Raw genomic sequence first — 21,178 nt, 5'->3', positions numbered from 1 at the left:
ACGTAGAATAATTTGATGATATCTGCAAAATAATAAATGTATGTTAGCTACATATACATCAACATAACAGTCCGAATATCTTCTGTCAATACTGATTACAGACTGTTAAACACATGGGCATATCATTGGAAAATATAAAAAAAGACGTATAATACATTAAACATATAACCACAAAATCATTCAGACACATCGCTGTGACACTTAACAGGTATTAAAGGCAATGCAAGTTATTGGATCGCGCAATCCCACCAGCTCCTTGCCATGATGAATCCTTGACGTATACAACTAGTGCGGTCTAGGTGGAAATAAAATATCAGGGAAAGCATGACGGCACAACCGTCTTTCTTCTACAGAATTTCATGTAATCTAGCTGCTTGAGGTTTATTGAAAAAAAATATATAAAATGTTTTTTTTTGGTTGTCTTTTTGTCAAAAGAAATAAACGTACAATGAAATTCAGATTTCAATATTCAAGAGTCATTTTGTTAACTTATTGAGTGCAAGTTGCTTAATTTCTTAAAGAGGCATGTTAAGAAGAGCAAATATGAAAATCAATAAGAACACGAAATGCGTCTAATTGTACTATGCATGAACTAATTCTTATCTAACTTTTTGCAGGCCCTTTCTTTTGGGGATGGGGACCTTACTGAAATGATAAAGTTTTCGTGTTAATTTTATTCTATATTATTCAAACGCTTTAAATTCTCCAAACCACATTTCAGGTTGCATAACCTCTAGGTGTATAGTATACACTTATCCAATTGTTGTGAGTGGGATAGCTCTTTTATCAAACCCGCGACAGGGAACTATTCCCCGAGGGCTTGCCCGCGGGGAATAGTTCCTGTCAAGGGTTTGATGAAAGAGCTATCCCACTCACAACCAGTGGATAAGTGTTTTATTATACTGATGTATATTATAATTTCTAAGGTTTGAATTTTCTTTGGATTTAGATAATACTGCAAAAAATGAGCTGAAATCCTGATGACGTCACAATGCTACTGAAGCCATTATGACATCATCAGGCTATGGATTTAACTCTGAAAATTAAAATTGGCGTCAAAAATTGCATGAAAATTTTCCAAGGGGTGGGTAGCAAAAACTATACCCCGGGTTATAGATTTCTATGCGGGGAAATTTTCAGATTATGAGGAATAGTTACTTTACCTTCTGAACTTTATATAGGAAACATTTTAACAGAAGTATAATAATGTATCATATCATTTCATTTACAATTTAAATTACTATTTCCATGCAGCCAATTACATGCAAATAAAATAATTTGAAAGATAGAAAATCAAAATTACATTAAATTCTTTTCGCAAATATTATTCAAACAAATACAAATTGCATGTATATATTTTCCAACTAACATGTTTCATGTATATTCAACAATGTACCGGAGAACAACTGATACAATTGTATGTAAGACAACATATTTCTAACCCTGACCCAAGACCCGGATTTCAAAAAAAGTAGTCAACGGGATGATGAAGTGCTTGAATAAAAAAGAAATATGGCAAATTTAACTCAAAATATCATACGGCACAATTGAATAAAAAGCACTCTGCTTTCATGTCTATTACTTGATTATCAAGAGAAGAATGTGCAAAGGGAATGTCCCCATCTTGTCCGACACCGTTGTTCAGTAAGAGTTGAATCATGCTATCATGTCCTTTATGAGGAGCAATGTAAAGAGGACTAACACCATCATAATCATATAATTGATTGTCGCACTGTTATTCAGCAATACTTGCACTGTACTTCCATTTCCATTTTGACAAGCTATATAAAGGGGGCTGGCTCCATTCTTGTTACATAAATTGATGTCGTTACCGGTGTTTAAGAACAGTTGTACAATTCTTTCATGTCCCTTTTGACAAGCTATATCAAGAGGACTAGCTCCATTTTTATCACAAAAATTGATGTCGGCACCGTTGTTCAGTAACAGTTGCACTGTGCTATCATGTCCTTCATAACACGCTACATAAAGAGGGCTAGCTCCATTGTTGTGACATAAACTGATGTCGGCACCGTTGTTCAGTAACAGTTGTACCGTGCTATCATGCCCGTTTATAGAGGCTATATAAAGAGGGCTAGCTCCATTGTTGTGCCATAAATTGATATCGGCACCATTGTTCAGTAACAGTTGGACTGTACTATCATGTCCATTTTGACAAGCTACAAAAAGAGGGCTTGCTCCATTCTGATTACATAAATTGATGTTGGCATCTTTGTTCAACAGCAGCTGTACATTGCTTTCATTTCCTTCCTGACACGCTATATAAACAGGACTTGATCCACTATTGCTACATGAATTGATATCGCAAGCAATAATAAGGGGACTGATTCCTTTTGACAAGCTATATGAAGAGGACTGGTACAATTCTTGCGACGTGAATTGATATCGGCACCGTTGCTTATTAATAATTGCACCGTGCTATCATGTCCTTAATGACAAGCTATGAAAAGTGGACTGTTTCCGTTCTTGTCTCAGAAACCGATGTCGGCACCGTTGTTCAGTAATAGTTGCGCCGTGCTATCATGTCCATTGTGACAAGCTATATAAAGAGGACTGATACCATTCTTGTCACATAAATTGATGTCAGCACCATTGTTCAGTAACAGCTGTACTGTGGTATCATATCCATTTTGACAAGCTATATAAAAGGGACTCAATCCATCATTATTACTTAAATTGATGTTGGCATCGTTGTTCAGTAAGAGTTGTACCATGCTATCATGTCCATTTTGACAAGCTAGATGAAGAGGATTGACTCCATTGTTTGTACATGAATTGATGTCGACACCGCTGTTCAGTACCAGTTGTACCGTGCTATCATGTCCATTTTGACAAGCTATATGAAGAGGACTGAATCCATCATTATCACATAAATTAATATCGGCACTGTTGTTTAGTAATAGTTGTACTGTGCTATCATGTCCATCTTGACAAGCTATTAAGAGAAAACTGAATCCATTCTTGTCACTTAAATTTATGTCGACACCATTATTCAGTAACAGTTGCACCGTGCTATCATGTCCATTTTGACAAGCTATTAAAAGGGGACTGGCTCCATTATTATCACAAAAGTTGATGTCGGCACCGTTGTTCAGTAATAGTTGTACCGTGTTATCATGTCCATTTTGACAAGCAATGTAAAGAGGACTGGCCCCATCGTTGGTACATAAATTGATATCGGCACCCTTGTTCAGTAACAGTTGTACCCCTAATGTAGATTTTCCGCAACTTCCATGGAATTCCAAAGCATATTCCATGGAATTCCATGGAATTTTTGTTCCGCGGAATTCTTTAGAATTCTCCGGAGTATTGGGACGGAACTTTTTTCGGAATGATTTGGAATTTTGAATCTAGCCTGGAAAAGAGCGGAACAATGCCAGAATGGAAATTTGCGGAGGAAATTCATGGAATTCCAGGATATTTGTAAAACTAAGGAATTCCATGGAAATCCATGGAATTCCAGGATTCCAAATTCCAAATACATGTACAATGAAAACTGAAATAATTAGTGCCAAATAGTTACCAAAAAAAAAACTAGATAACATCTTAATGTTTCATAGATCAAATCTATATTTTTAAAATAAAAAATTTATTGTTTCTTTTACAATGTTTTTTGAGACAAATATTGCATATAACTCTCAGATGTACAATATAAGCACACTTTCATAAAGTATTCTCACGGAAAGCATTTTACATTAAAGGTTATTTACAGAAAAAATATGATTACTGGAGAATCAGTCACCTTGGTTAAATTAAAATAATCATGTTATGATATACATGAATTTAGTAAACTCCAATCTGCATTTTCTAAAATAAGAATTTAGTTTTATTAAATGAAATTGACCATGGAATTGGAATGATCATTGAAATCTCAACAGGCTATACATTTACAATGAACTGCCAGTGGCTTATCATGCTTATGTACTGGTACAAGTTATCGACTAGTGTGACAAACACATGTAAACACATGCAAAAAATATGTACTACACAACTATATTGATACAATGATCTCATAAAATCAACAGATGCTATTTCCCCCAAACGTATGTGCCAAAGATCCCAATTAATGAAGATCCAAAACTTCTGACGTGTTTGCTAGAGAATCACTTCCTCACTGATATTCCATGAAATTAGTAAGTGGTTATGTTAGAATGTTGACAGTTAATTGGTGTCACGAACGGATTCACTTTCAGTACGAAGGCTCAGAAAGTTCGATGTTGATCATTCCAACAGACACTTCAAACTATCCTTCCTTACACAATTTCTGAAAGAAAAAGATGACCATTACGATGCATCATTATTGATATCCATATAAATATATGACAAATAATAAACAAAAGCTATACAAAACAGTTGATTTTTTTTTTTGACCTGGCAAATCAGTTTACTATGGAATATGAATAAATGCACGATCTTGGAATTTTTTGTTCAAATTAGGATTAATTCTGATAAATGTATAAATGTGAAAAGTTTATAAATGACAGACAACATCAGACACTAATCAAAAAATTCACTTAGGCCTTAAAATGGTTCAGGTAAGCTAAAACAAAAAGGTTTGAGCTCAAGCTCAATGCCTAACTAACACTGAAAAAGATAATTTCAATTCATGTGATTTTATTGATTTAGAAAATAATTCAGAAATCTTACCTTTATGTTTTCTTTTCATACACCTCTTGTCCTTGTGAGCATCCGGATTCCTGTAAAATGCATGTATACTTCATAGTAGATGATTGCTATTTGATCTAAAATAATTAGGCATGTCTGTGCAGTTTTCATGTTTAGATTTACCTGTCAGAATGCATTGTTATAAATTATTAAAATAAGGAATTTAAGCATGTTAAGAATATAAGCCTTTAAATTTTGTTTGCTTGGCAAAGTTGCAATAATTTTTTTTAATAGCGAGCATCGTGAAGCGACGCTCATGTAGCGAGCTCAATATACTAACGTGTACGAACGGAGGAAATTTGGGTTGAAATCTGCACATTGTTCCAAGAAATTTTTATCTCGCAGCGTTAAAAAAATTCCAAACTCCCAATAATCCTTTGCGGTGAATAGCAACATGGTCGCTAAAACATGTAAAACATAGCAACAACTTACTTGAAACAAGAGGCCCATGGGCCACATCGCTCACCTGAGCACTAAGGGTAGGAAAAAGAAGAAAATGGCTTTTTATTGTAAAGTTTATATCCATAAGTAGTCCCATGAGCAATCATGGATTTGCTATTTGTAAGTAAATGATTTTTAAAGAATTTTCCTATATAATCTTTAAAAATATTAGTCGGCCCCGCCCTTCCCCCGGGGGTCATGATTTGAACAAATTTGAATCTACACTACCTGAGCTTGCTTCCATATAAATATGATGAATTATGGCTTTGTCATTCTTGAGAAGAAGATTTTTAAAGAATTTTCCTATATATTTCTATGTAAAACTTTGGTCAGCCATTTTGGCCCCGCCCTACCCCCGGGGGTCATGATTTGAACAAACTTGAACCTACACTACCTGAGCATGCTTCCATACAAATATGATGAATTATGGCTTTGTCATTCTTGAGAAGAAGATTTTTAAAGAATTTTCCTATATATTTCTATGTAAAACTTTGGTCAGCCATTTTGGCCCCGCCCTACCCCCGGGGGTCATGATTTGAACAAACTTGAACCTACACTACCTGAGCATGCTTCCATATAAATATGATGAATTATGGCTTTGTCATTCTTGAGGAGAAGATTTTTAAAGAATTTTCCTATATATTTCTATGTAAAACTTTGGTCGGCCATTTTGGCCCCGCCCTACCCCCCCCCCCCCCTGGGTATGATTTGAACAAACTTGAATCTATACTACCTGAGCATGCTTCCATATAAATATGATGTATTATGGCTTTGTCATTCTTGAGAAGAAGATTTTTAAAGAATTTTCCTATATAATTCTATGTAAAAATTTGGTCAGCCATTTTGGCCCCGCCCTACCCCCGGGGGTCATGATTTGAACAAACTTGAATCTATACTACCTGAGCATGCTTCCATATAAATATGATGTATTATGGCTTTGTCATTCTTGAGAAGAAGATTTTTAAAGAATTTTCCTATATATTTCTATGTAAAACTTTGGTCGGCCATTTTGGCCCCGCCCTTGCCCCGGGGGTCATGATTTGAACAAACTTGAATCTACACTACCTGAGGATGTTTCCACTTAAGTTTCATCTTTCCCGGCACAGTGGTTCTTGAGAAGAAGATTTTTAAAACATACAACCAAATTTTCATTAATTCCCAATTATCTCCCCTTGAATGAGGGCGTGGCCCTTCACTTGAACAAACTTGAATCCCCTTCACCCAAGGATACTTTGTGGCAAGTTTGGTTGAAACTGGCCTAGCGGTTCTTCAGAAGAAGTCGAAAATGTGAAAAGTTTACAGACAAACGGACAGACAGACGGACAGACAGACGGACGCCGGACAAAATGTGATCAGAAAAGCTCACTTGAGATTTCAGCTCAGGTGAGCTAAAAATTACAAACAACGATTTATTGCAATCTCCAAGCCAGAAAACTATCATTTGCGTTCAGAGTCAACAGGACTTTTTATTTGACGTCATACTTTCGTCACTTAAACATCTCAAGTATTTCGGATTTTGTAGGAATCTTCCGAAAGTTCGGAATCTCGATCCCGATGCCTGGGAATTGACTTGTTATTCTGTTCTTCTTTTTTAAAGAACTGAGGATAGGGAGTGCAAGTAAAATCTGTATAAAGGTTTTTCAAAGTAAATAACTGCGCTCGCCCCAACGGTCGCACCGTAGAACATATTATTATGCTAATAGACATGGATCAATAAAATCAAAGTTAGTTTACTTGGTTTGAGCGATAATTTGCGCTCGTTCTCACCATATTCACAAGCCTAGTGACTGACTGGCTAAGCATCTACATCCACCAAGTTATCAAACGCCAGCGCTGAGGGGGTCATCTCAGGCACAATGCAGCAACAGCTACTGTACAAAATAATTAAAATAAGAGCTGAAAATTATCATGAACACGCCTTCAAATATATATAATTAATTACATTGTACATCATACTCTGTAAATGTTATCTTGACTTGAACAAAGGAACGTGTATGTAAAATTCTTTACGAGTTCGATCCCAAACGAGGAAATTCGGGTTAAAATCCATGATAATAATGAGATGTTTAGAGTTGTTAAATAATTATTACAATATTGAAATAGTGCACCAACGATTTCACCGTCGGGCAGTTTATGTGTGGTGTGCAGGCTAATGAACAGAAGCAGAAGCGTTCTTCATTCAAGGACACATAAAAATACTGTCCAATATTGTACCTACCGGGTCTTAAAATGTCTTCCTCTTCTTCCATCCACTGCTACTTATGATTCCCCTGTTCTAGACACTCTCTTTCCAACTTCTCTTCCATGCAACATCAACATGATCAACATGGAATTCGATATTTTTGAATTTCGGCGAGTTGTTTAAATTGATTGTTCATCGAGCCCGACTTCGATCCCGATGTTATTGCACTATTAGTCGAACAGTTAAAAAAAATTCTAAGTAATTTTCCACAGTTTTCCAGCGCAGAAAATGGCTAAGATTTTCATTTTATCATTTTTTCCAAAGATTTCCACTACTTTCCTAACCAAAAAATATAAAGTCCAATTTTTTTTCTAAATTCCAAAATATTCCAAAAACTTCCAGACACTTTTTTCGAGTTTGGTATAGAAATGATTGGAATTCCATGGAATTCCAAAACTTTTCCAAACCCTTTGGAAAATCTACATTAGGGGCATGCTACCATATCCTTCTTGACAAGTTATATAAAGAGGACTGGCACCACTCTTGTTACATAAATGAATATCGGCACCGTTGTTCAGTAAGAGTTGTACAGCGTTATCATGTCCTTCCTGACAAGATACAAAAAGAGGACTGAACCCACCGTTATCAAATAAATTTATCTCGGCACCGTTGTTCAGTAACAGTTGTATCGTGCTGTCATGTCCTTTCAAGCAAGCTACAAGAAGAGGACTGTCTCCATTATTATCACATAAATTGATGTCAGCACCATTGTTTAGTAACAGTTGTATCGTGCTATCATGTTTATTTTGACAAGCTATATAAAGAGGACTGTCTCCATCATTACCACATAAATGAATATCGGCACAGTTGTTTAGTAATAGTTGAACCGTGCTTTCATGTCCATTTTGACAAGCTATAATAAGAGGACTGGCTCCATAATTCTCATATAAATTGATGTTGGCACCGTTGTTCAGTAACAACTGTACTGTTTTTTCATATCCATCACGACACGATATCAAAAGAGGACTGATCCCGTTCTTGTTACATAAATTGATATCGGCACCGTAGTTTAGTAAGAGTTGTACCGTGCTATCAAGTCCTTCATGACAAGCTATATAAAGAGAACTGTCTCCATCAATATCACATAAATTGATGTCGGCACCGTTGTTCAGTAACAATTGAACCGTGCTTTCACGTCCCTTTTGACATGACATATGGAGAGGACTGTTTCCATTCTTCTCACGTAAATTGATGTCGACACCGTTGTTCAGTAAGAGTTGTACCAATGTATAATGTTCACCATAACTAGCTATATGAAGAGGACTGATTCCTTCATTATCACATAAATTGATGTCGGCACCCTTGTTCAGTAACAGTTGTACTGTGCTATCGTGTCCTTCTTGACAAGCTATAAAAAGAGGACTGATCCCATCATTGCAACATAAATTGATGTCGGCACTGCTTTGTAGTAGCAGTTGTACAGTGCTATACTGTCCATTTTGACAAGCTATATAAAGAGGACTGACTTCAGCATCCAAATTGATGTCTGCACCATATTTCAATAAGCAAATAATGGTTCAATTACGTCTTTCTTCTTCACTTGTGTCTGTTTTTATTGCAGCTATCTTCAAGTTCTTTTCTCCATTCATACAAGCTAATAGTAATAAATTCCACTGAGTGGCGAACTTGTGTATATCAAAACCGAATCTTACTAATTCCTAAATTATCAAAAAATTATTAAATATTGAAGCAACATGAATTGGGAACATGATTACCCATGTTTCCATCATTCCTGCTCGTTTATGTTCATCGCTTAGATGATTCATTAGGTTTAAATCGCCATTCGCACAAAGAGCTGAAAATATAGGATATTCCATCAATTTTGTTTCAGGGATACCTTTTAAGAAAAATAAAGAAATTTCATTGTTATAAAATACGATTAGTCCGACCAAAGGACATATTTCAACTTGCAAATAAAGGAAAAGAAGTCTTGAGATAAAAGACCTCTCAAATGATATGTTCAATTCCGATCCCTCTTTCTTAAATTTAATTTTTACAAGAAGCATTCCGGGCGAGTCCACTTTTTCTGTAAAAGATGCGATAACACTTTTTTCCCTTAAACATGGATTTAGTAGAACATCTACAAGATGTTCTGTTTGCATGTCAATGATAAACCTGTCTACAAGATCACCTATGTACTCTGTAGGAAGGTAAACAGTGAAGGGATCGCGATCTTCCTCTTCTGTGTCGCCTTCTATCTTCACTCGACGTCTCAGAAAACCACTATCCGCGTACTGAATTGTCTCTTGTGGACAATCAACACCAAATACCAGAGTCGTTATCTCCATTATAAAGTCGTGAAGAAATTGGAAAGCATTTCCGACACGTTTGACATAAGATCCTCTCAGTTCATTTAGAGTACTACGAATGACTGAAATATGTGTGTTTTCTTGAAGCTCACGCATTCCTAAAATATCCCTAAATTTCCTCAAAAAAATATTATTTCTTACAATAGTTTCGATTTTCAACACGTTTTTAAAGGCTACTAACAAAATAAGTGAGCAAAATCTTTTTTTGTCTGTTTTCTTCCAAACTTCAATTTCCTTTTTAGTAAATCTGTACGGATATTTAAAGAAATCAACCCCTTTTCCTTTGTAGTTTGCCTCCCTTGAAAATAGCTTACAAAGCAATGGAAAGTAAGCTTCGGATATATTTAGACTGTGTGAATACTGTTTGAAAATCGCTTTTTTCTCTTTAACCGTCAGTCCGTTTGTTTCGTTATCAATTTCTACTGCTGTGGACTCGTCCAGTAAGATACCCCTAATCCTCTTGTCATAAAATACGCATCTTCTACATGATATCAATATTTTATTTTTCTTCAAGCAAATGTCCAGCGACTGCTCTAAACTTTTCCATGAATGATATAAAATTTCATCTACAGATTCTTTACCCAAGGGATCATTGAATACAAATAATATCCGGTCTGAGACTTCGGTTGAACAGATCTTTTTTATCTCTTTAACCTTATCCACCGGTTTTACATTCCATCCCCGCTCTTTCAGAATGAGTGCATATGTTGAATTATTGCAGATTTTCCGGAACCAGAATTTCCAACCACCGTGATTAGGTTTTGACTTTTAAGCTTTCCCTCAACCACTTTACTTGCTCTTGTAGGAATGAAGGCAATGTCCTCTTCTCTCCAGTGGTCGAAAATTTCTTTTACCAGTGTGTTTTCTGTAAAAGATATGTCCTTTCAAAAAGAAAAAAGTTTAAGAAGCAAAAAATGGGAAAATATTTCGTAAAACTTTATAATTTTCATCTAAAATTAATTACTTTCTTGTATGTATATGTGCTGAATCCCAAATTAAAAATATAAATGTAGGGGAAAAAATGTCATAATATAGAAAAAATATGAGTACGGCGTAATTATCTAACGCATACAAAATAAAATATTTTATTGCAAGCGCTAAAAAAGTTTTCAAATATTTTCGGAAATTGTTGTTTTCTTCTCAAATAGACAGAAATGCAGCTAATTGAACGTACGGCGAAACATGTTGTAAATTTAGAATTTTGAATCTCTGGAGATTGATAATTGTACTTGTAAAAGCGAAATTGAAAGTGAAAGACCCACAAATGGGGGAAGTATGGCTATATATCTAGTGGTAAACTAGGCAATATATATAATGCTTAATTAGGTCAAACAACAGGGAAGTAAAAATGTCCGGTAAAAGTTTCCTCATATAGAAGAGGTTTGAATAAAAGGGCGTCTAAGGGCCCTTCTAATAATTGCATTTGACATATACAAGCCAAAAGCGTTATCGTTCCTCTAGAATTTCTAAAGATTAAATTCATATTGTATATTTACACTCTTTACCTGATGACAAACCGAATATTTATGCCAAATAACGATTTCTTTTGCACTATAATTTGGACAGTTTGCACTATATTTTGCCCAGCTTTCACTATAGTTTGCACAATTTGCACTTTAGTTTGGATATTTTGCATTATAGTTCTGACATTTAGTACGGTATCATGGAGATCATAATGGGAATATTCTTCCTCAGCCACATTTGTTTAATTTGCAATGAATTTTCAGGAAACATTTTCGAAAATACTAATAATGAGAAATGTATTTGTCAAATTTATGTTAGCATAAAAATCACTAATCTCCGTCATATAACGTACACTATATATATACTTAATAAGACTTATATTAATTTTAGTCACCTTTGTTTTCGGAATTTGTTTTCAATTCTAGCAAATTCTGTTCCAAAGAAGATATTATTTCCATAACACATTGATTATTCTTATAATCTTCTTTTAGTTTTTCTATGACCGTTAATTCGTACTCCTCTTCCAAGGCCTGACTTTGAATATTACTAAGTCCATACATGTAGTTCTTCTTTGTGAACGTTTGCAGTCGTTGGCAGATATCAATTATGAGAGACCACGTGTCATCAAAATCTGACCGTGGGATAGAAGCCGAGCTGATGTGTCCAAACATGTTATTTCTTATCATCCTGATCCTCTCAATGTCGTCGCCGATCGTTGTTTCTCCGACTGACGGCATCGCGTTTCCACCCCAACCCTTTGTGGGAAGTGGAATCTTTGTACATATGTTTCTGATCAGTGTATATAACAATGTAATGTCAAAATCTTTATAACCATCTGCTTTGGCGCTTAAGAGGAGAAGTTCTTGTTCGTGGCGTATTTTCTTATAAATCGATGATGATTTAACTTTGTTGTAGACAAGACCAGGAGGTACCTCCATTTCTAAGACATCTCTACAGGCCTGGGACAATTCTTCGTTTATTGCCATTCCTAGTTTGGCAAACCTGGAACGGTCACCAGGGTCTGGCCCAGAAGCCATGCTTTGATATTTTACAGTTTAAAACACCCTGCAACGAAAATTAAATATTTTACTGATTTTACCGGCAATTAATGTCCTATAATTTAATTTTATTAAAAAATAATCTGAATTGTACAAGAGGCCAAGGGCCAAATCGCTCACCTGAGCACACTTCAGATCAAAACTGACATATTTATATTCTAATGTAAAACTTGAATTCCTCATTGTGGTTTCACCCTATTTCTGGCGGTTATGATATGAACAAACTAGAATCTACACTATCTGAGGATGATTCCATATAACTATCACTAATCATGGCTTTTGAATGAATTGAAGAACTTGAGAAGATGATTCTTAAAATGATGTCCCTATGTATCCTTTCGTAAAATTTTCATCGTACATTTTGGCCCCAGCCTACCCCTGGGGATCATGATTTGAACATACTGGAATCTACACAACCTGAGGATAATTTTCCATGATTCTTATCTTTCCTGTCTCAATTCTTTTTGAGAAGAAAATTTTGAAAGATTTTTCCTATTTATTCCTACGTAAATTTTGATCAGCCATTGTAGCCCTACCTTACCCCAGGAGGTCATGATTTGAACAAACTAGAATCTACACTACCTGAGGATGATTCCATATAAATACACTAATCCTAGCGTAGAAGTAATTGGAAAGAACATTTTAAAAGTTTCTCCATATATATTCCTATGTAAAACTTTGATCGGCAATTTTGGCCCCATCCTATCCCTGGGGGTCATGATTTGAACAACTTTGAATTGACACTACCTGAGTATGATTCAACATGAGTTTCGTCTTACCTTGCCCAATGGTTCTTGAAAACAAGATTTTTAAAGATTATTTCTATATATTCCTACATATATGTAAATCTATATCAGCCTTTGTAGCTCCACCCTACCCCTGGGGGTTATGATTTGAACAAACTTGAATCTACACAACCTAAGGATGATTCCACTTGAGTTTCATCTTTCCTGGTCAGGTGGTTATTGAGAAGATTTTTTTTTAAATGTCATTAATTTTTCTCCAATTTATAAATATTCCCCTTGGAAAAGGACTTGGTCCTTCATTTGAAGAAATCTAAATCCCCTTAACCCAAGAATATTTTGTAGGAAGTTTGCTTAAAATTTTCCAAGTGGTTCTTGAGAAGAAAATAGAAATGTGAAAAGTTTGCAAAAACAACAACAACGACGACAGCGACAGAAAAGCTCAATTGAGCCTTTGGAGAGTGACTTTCCGTTTAAAATATGAACTATTTGAAGGCATTTTAAAAGGGAAATTATCTTGTTCTATATGTACGAAATAATTGAAAATTAAATAATAAGGAATGAATTAAATAACAACCCAAATTAGACTGCTATGATCTGGGTTGGAGCAGTTTACGCTTTTGATAAAAACTGAGAAAAAAATGGGTACATGTAGAAGGGAGATATTTTTCAATTTTTCTTTAAATAGTGAAACCGTTGCCATAGCAACAAACAAGAAAAAATCACCACTTTCCATATCTACAAATTTCAAGAAAATCAAAGGTGCTGTTTATTCGATAATGTATATAACAATGAACTAAAAATAAGATGGACTACACCAGTAAAGAGAATCAGAGGGCTACCAAAAAGACATGGCGACAGTCAGTTGAAAAAGAAATGAAAGATCAGGGATGGACTTGGGACATTGTACATTGGGAAAAAAAACGCGGTGACAATATATTACATTATAATGTATAAATGAGATCTCTTATAATGCAGAGCGGCATGTCTATCGTCCGGAGTAAATATTTTGAAGGGGTTTTACGACTTTTTTTCCTATTGTACAGAAGATGAATAAGAATTATTTATTAATGCTTAAGGACAGTTGATACAAACAAAAAATAGAAGCCTGGATTTGTATATAAGTTTTGCCCTAATTTCATTGTAAATGATTCAAATAATAAATTTCTAGAATATAAAGAAATTGAACACGTAAACCTTCTGTGAAGTACAAAAGTCTGCCATTCTGAAACCATCCTTATTAATCTTTACAAGTAATTTTCACTTTAATTCTATTTTTGTCCAAATTTGAATAAAAAATTAAAAGCCACGCGGTGAAAGTTATTCATTTTATTCATTGAAACATGACCCAAGTTGTCATTTTCAAATTCTTGACAATAGTTTGTATCATGTCCTTAACAGATAATTTTTTTGACTTGTGCCTCTGTTGTCAGGGGACATCTGCAACTTGATAACATGGATACATGTAATTCCATGTATAACTCAGAAGAGAAAGTTTTGCACTTAACTTCTAGATAGCAATTAACCAATTTTTGATACATTAATCAAAGGATTTGTTTCCGCTTGACCTTGTCTCATATGACATTTAATCAATTAATATTATAGGAGAATTTTGAAAAGTAAAGAAAAATGGTTTTGTTTACAGATTAATTGCAAGCCCCTTTTCATAAAAAGAAAATTTGTACGCTTCACTTTCCAGTGCTGAAAAAGACAGTATACATTATATTTGAAGAAAATACAGTTTTAACTTTAATATGTGAAATGCGTAGATAGTGTTAGATTGTTTTAGAATAATTATAAATACGTTTAAATTTATACTATTGGATGTTATTGTCAGCGATAAATTCCTTTGCTTAAAGCTGCAACATATCCTCTGTCTAAAAAGTATATATATCTCATGTCCTCAATTAGAAAAAATCTGGATTCACACCCTTTATGAAGATGTAGAGTTTTTTTCAGTTCGAATACATGAATAATATTTTTCTAATAATTAAGGTAATGTATTTTTAATTTATTGTGGAAACATTTTATTTCACAAGGAACAATGTTCGTGACAAGCAAACTTCCATTGGTCCTTGGTTACGTAATTTTATGAGTGGTTTGTCTGTACAGAAGATTCCATTAAAGTACATGTATTTGTTATTGACACATTAATTGTTCATTGGAATATTAGTTTTTTGGAAAGGACGGCCAAAGAAATCCAGGAACTGAACCCTGAAGTGGTTTCAAATAATGATTCAAGAGTTTTTGGTTTCTACACTAATTATTCGAATGACTACAACTTATCAAACCGCATAAACACAACGTCTATTTTAATTTTTTCAAAGAAATCAGATACATGTGTCATGTTTTGATTGATTCAATAAAGAAATAGTAGATGGATTTTCTCTTTTGATACTTTCTTATTTAGCTGTATTTTTAAATGCATTTTATGATAATACAAAATTTTAAAATGGCGGTCTATTATCGATTTTTATTCACAAGTTAAAAGCTCTGTCAGGCATTAGGCTGTTAAATTTAAATTAAAATTATCACTGATTATCTATTAAAACTATTAAAATACTTACAGATTTTAGGAGTATAATTCATGTTTAAAACATCCTGCACATGGTAACAAATATATAGCAGGTCTTATCCACATTGTTAATCAATTTAACAACAAATAACTGGATCAGACGTCTGTCAAATATTTTGGTCGTTGAGGAAGCTATTTTTATCTATAAGGAAAAAAACCCGGCTATTTCCCACTGAACTTGTTAATGACCTTTAATTTTATGCATGTTTTAAAGCGTCATGAGCATAATTGTAGCGTACGGAATAACATTCAGTTCATTTTAAAGAAAAAGTCTTCTTTGAAGTGGTGTTAAACTGGTATAATGTTTAAATGGATCTGTAAATCATGCTTTTACAGCACTATAAAATATCATGAAAAATTTTAACTCATATAGTTTTACAAGAAAACGGCATACCTCAGTTAGTGGTAAGCCGATTTGTACTCCAGTAGAGAAATACCGATATATTACGAACAAACGCAACCAGAAACGAGGATTAGTAATTGTGAATTTCTTTTAAATTCAAAGTTACATTATAGAATTTAAAAATTTTACTAAGTTTCGATCTGTAAAATCCCAACAAGATATCTCAAAGCCACTTCTTGTTGTATTCGCTACCGTTACAATACATTTCAATGGACATTTAAAAAAGATAAGTGGTTCGGGAAGAAATGAACGAAGTAAAAAAGCCAACAGATTGTATACCATATTCATAATTATTTAAATAATTCTTTGCTACCATCTTATGTTCACAGATAAATTTGCGCATTATATTGTGGGAATTTTCTGAGTTTGCAATACTGAATGAAACAGCTCTAAATAGCAGTTCTCATCCCCTAAAAGTTCTTTCTCAACCCTATGTCCTGTGATATTTGTTCTATTAATCACTGTACCTCAACAACATTTTGTCTGTAAATGAAGGGAATGTTCAACTCCTGACAAATGTTGTTTTTCGTATCATTAGTCAGAGGGATATAACTATACTCTAATTGTTCATGACCAACAAAAATCACATCATTATTCATATCACAGGATTCAAAAGTAGTTTTCAGTAATAGCTATAAACTTTCAGGCAATTTTGTGAATCATCTTCCTCCTCAAGCAAAGTACTGACACTTGCAATAAAATTCATTTTGCAGGTTTCGCAACTCAAATTACATTCAACACCGTCTGAATGTCCCATTGAAAGAGCAAACTTGGAAGATACACATAAACTGTCCTTTTATAAATTAGAGTTTGAGATAAAATCCTTGTACTATTTCCGAACACACAAAACATTTGATCAATCGATCAAGAGAATCAGAAGCAAAAAGGCACTTTCTGTAGATCTTATTAGCATAGTATTTCCGCTAAAGCATACAAAACAGCCATCGGTGTCTGTAAGTGCAACCTGAAGTCATTTGTCTTCTGGAAATGCCTTACATTTAATCTCTGCATAGTTTAAGAAAATCATTTACCATAATAGCATTTTAAACTGACTCATCTGCATGGAAATGACCGATTAAAGCCTTCAGAGTTGTGATATTTCCTCAACACGCGAAAACGTATCACTGATTGACGAGCTCCATTGCAGATATGTTTACAATTCATCACCTATCATCTAAATTCTATCCATATTCATTGTTGTCCAGCTCTAAGCATTTCTAAGTTTGTGATAAGCTAATCTTGCCAAACAATTAACAACACATTGTGCCCCAGCATTCTCTTCAAATAGAGGGTGAGCCTGATGAAACGAAGCCTGTACTGAGACATATATATATCACAATTAACTCTCTTTCATTAATTATTATCTCTGCAATCACTGATCTTGTCTTTCGTCCGAATTCTCTTCACCAGCATTCCCTGAAATGTATGTTTCTCACTATTTCATTCTATCTGTTTTTCTTTCAGATTCTATATTGTATTTGTTCAAATTTCCTTTTTGATATTTGTTCAGTTTTACTTTTAGCATTCGTTAAACATATCTCTTTTTTTGATATACTACTAGCCTCCTCCTCCCTGGAGGTATACAGTTGCCCCTGACCTGCTGGACCAGACATATGCCCTATGTCCGATCCAGTTGTCTTCGATGGAGCACTGACCGACGGTAGAGAGTCAGGGGACTGTGCCTTGCCCTCATCATGGACAAAAAGACGACTTCCACGAGGAGATGGCAACCTCGGGGCAGATGAATGCATTCTCACTTGAAGTGAGGCAAGCATCTTGGTAAGGGATTTTCCTTTGTAGATGGAAACCCAATTGAGCAAAGTCCCGGAAGATAACACCGAGGAACTTAGACAGCACCAGAAAGTATTATCCTTGAAAATGTGTGACATCATTCTAAATCCCTTAATCTCACTCTTTTCTTTGTAAAGATTAGATTAATAATCTTTTTTTTATTTAAAAAGCATAAAATACGATTTCTTGTATTTTAAAAAGCATATATTAATTGAAGGCTTTAGGGTTTTTGCAGTTGTTAGTATATCCAAATACTTAAGCCATTATAGAAAACAGTATTAAGCATGTCATATTTGAAAACTTTAACTTTCATGTTGGCTCTGATAATCCAAAAATATCCTTTGAACGTAAAATGTATATACACAGCACACTATACGTATATTGTCTTAAAAATCTTTATATAAATTTGTAAAATGCACTATCAACTACTATATTTACCATTATCAGCATGTTTGAATTGGAATATATAAATGATTTACCTTTAATTTATCGTTTTTGCAAGCATGGATCAATGACATATTAGAAATTCTATAAATGAAAGCACGGAGCCATTCTTAAAAAGATATTCTATTGCATAAAATACACAACTCATCCGGCATGAAGCATGAAAGCAAACAGCAATGGTTTTCGTCCAAATTGAAAAGGGAAAATAAGTTTGCACCAACCTGTTCTCGCTCATCATAAGAATAGAAGAAAAAACTGTTCTTTCTACATTTTTCATACAAAATCAGGAGGTCAAAGAAAGAATGCATTATCCTTTTGATAATAAAATTAAAAACAAAGAAAAAGGATTAAGCCCGTAACTATATTTTATGGCGGATGTTTTATTGGAAGAAAATGATTAATATTTCCCTTTTGTACAACAGGTGTACAGTACTGTTAATTTCAGATTCCTATTTTTCCATGCTGGTTGCACACAAAGCTGTTTTTGCAGTAAAATATGTTATCCTGGTTCTGAAATATTTTCAAAATTATTTCTTATGAATTCTTTAAATAAATTTTGGCAAATATTGTAAATGCGAGAGTTGATTCAAAAGTTCGTGGAATTTCCTTCTAAAATTTTATTGCGATTTGATGAGAGTAAACAACATGCATATTTATAATATAGAGTTATAATGCAACAATATTGGATAATTTCACAACATTCCAATTACCAATAATGTTCGAGCTTTCTGAAAATGGATAATTGTGAAATCCGGGGGAGTTCGACGTAACGTAAAGATAGATATGTCACGTCACGTTATAGACGCATCTCACAATAATGTCCGATACGAATATGTTACAATATTTCTACATTGTTTCTACAATATGCCACCCTCTTCACCATTTTTTCCCAAGAAAAACCTGGATATCTTCTCGCACCAAGTTTTCTTCATTAAATCACTCATATTTCAAAATACTCCTCATCTTTTCATTTGGTGTTCCAAAATTAGTACAATGTAGCAATGTAAAGAACAGTCCGGCAGCCGACAACGTCCATGTACGCTTTTCATTTGTCAATGGAGATAACACTTAAGGTAATCCGATCCTCAGGCTTATGAAATTAGCAGTTAAGTATTCAAAATACTCATAAAAGTATCTCTGAATCCACAAAGTTATGTAAATTTATGCACAGTATTTCTTTAAAGTTTTAAGTTAAAGTTAATCTTATTTTATAGGGAAAATTTTCAAATCTTCGATAATTCTGCAGAAAAAGCGAATTGGATTACAAGCAATGCATTTTCCAATTTCCAAATATATTTTAGGTTAAAAAATAATACGTATCCAGGCATTCAGAGAAATTGTCATGATTTTTATACTTATTTGGTATTATTTGTCTTCTGTTTCCGTCATGTATTCTATAATACATAGTGTAAAAGTTTTTTTCTATCATTGTTAGACACCACAAGTCACTTCCCATTTCATATCATGCTAATAAGAATTGGTATCTAAGGCTGGATTCAAGAAAATCTTATTTCTCTAAAACTGTAGGATTTTTTTTCCCTTTTATAGGGTACAATGTCAACTTTTATAAGACCTTTCCTAAGACTTCCAAAAACCTTGAGTCTTATAATTTTTACAATGAATAAAATGAAAATTATTGCATGAAAAAAATTCATTTTCAAGCTTCATTTTGATGCATTTTAAATTAAATATTAATTTTTGGAGTTATCCTTCCTGGCAGAGGATCGGATATCCTTAAAACAGAGCCTCCAAAAGGCACCCATACTTTTAATCAACGTCCATGTAAGTTCTATTTTTCTTTGATTTCTTATGCCACTGAAAAACCAGTAACTTATTTTCCTTTTCCCCCAGGCAATGTCAATAATATACGCATTTAAGATAGAGTGATGCCGGGATATTCACAAAACTTATGACTTGATCAAAATTTGACTTTGTCTAAGAACTTAAAGATGAACGATAAATCATCAACTAATACACTTAATATCCAGTAAAGTCAGTACAACTCTCACACAAAGATTTATAAAAGATAAACCAATCGTAATAATGACATAATTTTCGTTTAATATACCACATAGGATTCTCATATCACGTACATATGTATTAAGAATTAAAAGGATAATAAAAGCCTTAATGTATCCCCCACATTTCCAAACAACTGTTTCTTTGGCAACTGCCATAGAGTTACTATCAGAAATATTAAAACTATTCTTTATCTAAAATATTAAACTCGTGTCTATATTCTCATTTGTAATTTTCAACTAATTTCACTTATAAATAAATAAAATATGAAGAAATTCCATGAACTTTTAACTCAACACTCGTACATGTACATTCTAAAAGTCCAGGAAAAAAATGAGCCAATTTAAACACAAAATAGACACATTTTTAAAATGTTTAAAAATATTCATCATATACCCCCACTTTTGGTGTTCTTTTCTGAATATTTAATATGATCTATCTGCTCAAATTCGGCAAAAATTTAGAACGTTAAAATAATTTCCTAGCTTATCAAATGTTCAATGCCAGAAAAAAAAACACAAAGAGAGTGCAGGAAGATCAAATCATTCATTATGCGAAGCAATTTGAAACGTTTTCTAAGTAGCCATCTTAAAGTGTCTTTGTTCCATGATTAATTTGGAAAAAGATGTTGGAGGGAAAACGTCAACGAAGAAGTTTTTGATTAAGACACAAACTTCAGTGCAAAAAAGTCGAATTAAGTGTACTGTAAAGCTAAAAGAAGCATATTGACCCCATTCTTGTTTTGGTTGATCATTAAGCTTTGTAAGTAGAAATTAGAAACATACTTGGAAAAAAAAAGTTTTACTTTCAATATCAGGAACCAACTTCTGTAAAATAAAAAGAATCAAGTAATGAATATAAGACGAAAAAAAAAGATAAATAAGCGAATGCATCAAGATATCTATTCATGTAAAAGACAGTACAATAAATGAAAACAAATGAATAATATTATGAAATCAATTTATATATATAAGAAACCGCTCATTAGAGCTTTAATCAATATTTT

The 21,178-nt window shown here is 33.7% G+C and overlaps 1 protein-coding gene and 1 long non-coding RNA gene across 2 annotated transcripts; both read right to left on the bottom strand.

The window, feature by feature from the left end:
* Positions 1–1,656: 1,656 nt before the first annotated feature.
* LOC134278070 (ankyrin repeat domain-containing protein 50-like) lies at positions 1,657–9,771 on the bottom strand. Its single transcript, XM_062760387.1, has 5 exons — positions 9,364–9,771; positions 8,892–9,024; positions 8,170–8,615; positions 2,502–3,203; positions 1,657–2,220 (listed from the first exon to the last, which is right to left on the bottom strand). Exons 1-5 carry the CDS (start codon positions 9,769–9,771, stop codon positions 1,657–1,659), a joined length of 2,253 nt encoding a protein of 750 aa, XP_062616371.1.
* On the bottom strand, positions 4,617–7,388 carry LOC134278056 (uncharacterized). The gene is made up of 3 exons (XR_009994373.1): positions 7,343–7,388; positions 6,892–6,995; positions 4,617–4,715 (listed from the first exon to the last, which is right to left on the bottom strand). It is a non-coding gene; the product is annotated as an uncharacterized LOC134278056 (long non-coding RNA).
* Positions 9,772–21,178: the final 11,407 nt, after the last annotated feature.

The sequence above is a fragment of the Saccostrea cucullata genome, unplaced genomic scaffold (genome assembly GCF_032062105.1).
Source record: "Saccostrea cucullata isolate Sc308-1 unplaced genomic scaffold, CSIRO_AGI_Scuc_v1 ctg1194, whole genome shotgun sequence".
Lineage (NCBI taxonomy): Eukaryota > Metazoa > Mollusca > Bivalvia > Ostreida > Ostreidae > Saccostrea > Saccostrea cuccullata.
The sequence above is the reverse complement of the archived record's forward strand: the minus strand, read 5'-3'. Positions and strand labels throughout refer to the sequence as shown.

What these genes read in the sequence shown, in the direction of transcription:
- LOC134278070 (XM_062760387.1), bottom strand. Translation starts at nt 9,771, where the DNA reads ATGCGTGAGCTTCAAGAAAACACACATATTTCAGTCATTCGTAGTACT. An exon ending in CACAAGTGAAGAAGAAAGAC is followed by an intron (nt 8,616 to 8,891) that starts GTAATTGAACCA and finishes CTCTTCATATAG; the next exon opens with CTAGTTATGGTGAACATTAT. An exon ending in AACTATTACTAAACAACTGT is followed by an intron (nt 3,204 to 8,169) that starts GCCGATATTCAT and finishes TTACTGAACAAG; the next exon opens with GGTGCCGATATCAATTTATG.